The sequence below is a fragment of the Panulirus ornatus genome, chromosome 69 (genome assembly GCF_036320965.1).
Source record: "Panulirus ornatus isolate Po-2019 chromosome 69, ASM3632096v1, whole genome shotgun sequence".
NCBI classification, from domain to species: domain Eukaryota; kingdom Metazoa; phylum Arthropoda; class Malacostraca; order Decapoda; family Palinuridae; genus Panulirus; species Panulirus ornatus.
In genome coordinates, this window is record NC_092292.1 from 8,103,601 (window position 1) to 8,105,698 (window position 2,098).

Sequence of the window (2,098 nt, forward strand, 5' to 3'; positions counted from 1 at the left end):
TATATATATATATATATATATATATATATATATATATATATATATATATATATATATATATATATATATATATATATATATATATATATATATATATATATATATATATATATATATATGTTATGTATTCCTTAAGTAGAAAGGTCCAATTTGAGAATGGTGGTAAATTGGTACTAGCCTCCCTCAGAAAGTCCTTTGGTCAATTATTTTGTCAGATTCCTCATTAATTGTTGTTGACCTTTACCTAGAGTTCCTCTTCACTTATCTCTTCCAAAAATCTACATTTTCTACTGGCTTTTTTGTATACAAATGACTTGCAAATTGCCAGCCATGTATGTATATATATGGTGGTCGTAGAGGTACTGAGCATAAAATTTTCTCATACCGGCCTAGCTACAGAAGAACCTCAATAGACTGCCAGTAGTGTGATGAAAGAGCTGGAAATTCAAACTGGCAGGAAATGTTAGAACAACATTTGATGTGCTCTTCTGTTCCTACATAACACATCAACTGATGCTGGCTACAATAGAATATTGTATCAAGTTAGGGCCATGATACATGATACAAAGCATTTAGTGATTTTTCATTCAAAAGTTTACCTTTACAAACAGGTTTTTTGGCAATAATGTTGCATCATTACTTCACATGAACTCACTCCCTACCAACAGTTTCTTATACAGGAGAGTGATTTTCATCTATCAGTTTTTAATTAGCAACATACCTTTGCTGTAGTTAATTTCTTCATTGTAAATATATAATTTAAGTTTTATGTGGTATTTTATTGTACTAAAAAAAAATCCCAGTAAAATGTGAATTTCACCAGGATACAGTATGACCGAGTTTTCACTATTATTTGTAATGCATTACATATGAGATTCTGAGTAAAAGTTAACATGGGGAAAACCATGATCACAAATCCAGAGAAGAAAATTGGTCTTTCTCAAGAATACTGTACTTGAAAAGCAAAACGAGATTCATTTAGGGTTTTTTCTCATTGTTTCTTCAGAATCATATCCATATATGCTTCAGAAAGCAAATCTTCTTTCTCAACACCTAGCTTTTGCTGAAGATCGCTGGCAATCTCTTCCCCATCCTCGACAGTCTGATCATCACGCAGCAATACCTCAAGTTCCATAAAGTCTCCTAAACCAACAACAGAGTCAAAATGGATCCTTGTTTGGTCCACCATGTAGAGTGTCCGTGTCTTCTTCACTGTTCCCTTCACCCCTAAGCACCTACTCAATAATCTACTCATGTCACCACTCAGCTCTCCAATTTTCCCATGAACCTTTAACATAATCGCTACCTTTGGGCCCTCCTTATCTGGCCGCTCATAATATATCAGTTCTTCTTTCTCATCCTTGATGACACGTAGCTTAAGTCGTCCTTGTGGAGAGTTGAAAAATATGTCTTCCTGATGTAGCACTTCCCCACTATTATTTGACAGCTTAGATGCACACTTATGCAGCCTTGCCAGGTCTCGCACAACTGCTTTGATCTCAACATTTAGTGGCATCTCGTTTTTCAGTTTCCGACCAAGAACAATCCTGCAGAACCAAGACAAAAAAAAACTTTGTAAGAGTGAATGAATTTGCTTACTCCTTATCACGATACAGATATATATATATATATATATATATATATATATATATATATATATATATATATATATATATATATATATATATATATATATATATATATATATATATACCTCGCTACCTCGCAAACGCGGGAGACATCGAAAAAAAAAAAAAAAATATATATTTATATATATATATATATATATATATATATATATATATATATATATATATATATATATATATATGTATATATATTGGAAAGGATCACAATTTTGCGCGAGATCAAGTAAATTCCTAAGAGTCCACGAGGAAAATGAAACACGATAAGTTCCCAGCTGCACTTTCGAGTAATGATCAAATCATCAGGAAAGACACAAGTCTTTTATACTCAAGTATTTCATACTCAATTTTATCAATTAATTTTTATGTTTCAAAGTATGTTTTCATTGAACTGATGAAATTGTGTATAAAAGACTGTTTTTCAGTTCAATTGAGATTATTATGCTCAAAAT

At 31.4% G+C, this 2,098-nt stretch overlaps 1 protein-coding gene across 1 annotated transcript; it reads right to left on the reverse strand.

The window, feature by feature from the left end:
* Positions 1 to 562: 562 nt before the first annotated feature.
* On the reverse strand, positions 563 to 1,612 carry LOC139747559 (uncharacterized). Its single transcript, XM_071659968.1, has one exon. It carries the CDS (start codon positions 1,514 to 1,516, stop codon positions 992 to 994), a length of 525 nt encoding a protein of 174 aa, XP_071516069.1. The 5' UTR covers positions 1,517 to 1,612; the 3' UTR covers positions 563 to 991.
* Between the last annotated feature and the right edge of the window lie 486 nt (positions 1,613 to 2,098).

What these genes read in the sequence shown, in the direction of transcription:
- LOC139747559 (XM_071659968.1), bottom strand. Translation starts at nt 1,516, where the DNA reads ATGCCACTAAATGTTGAGATCAAAGCAGTTGTGCGAGACCTGGCAAGG.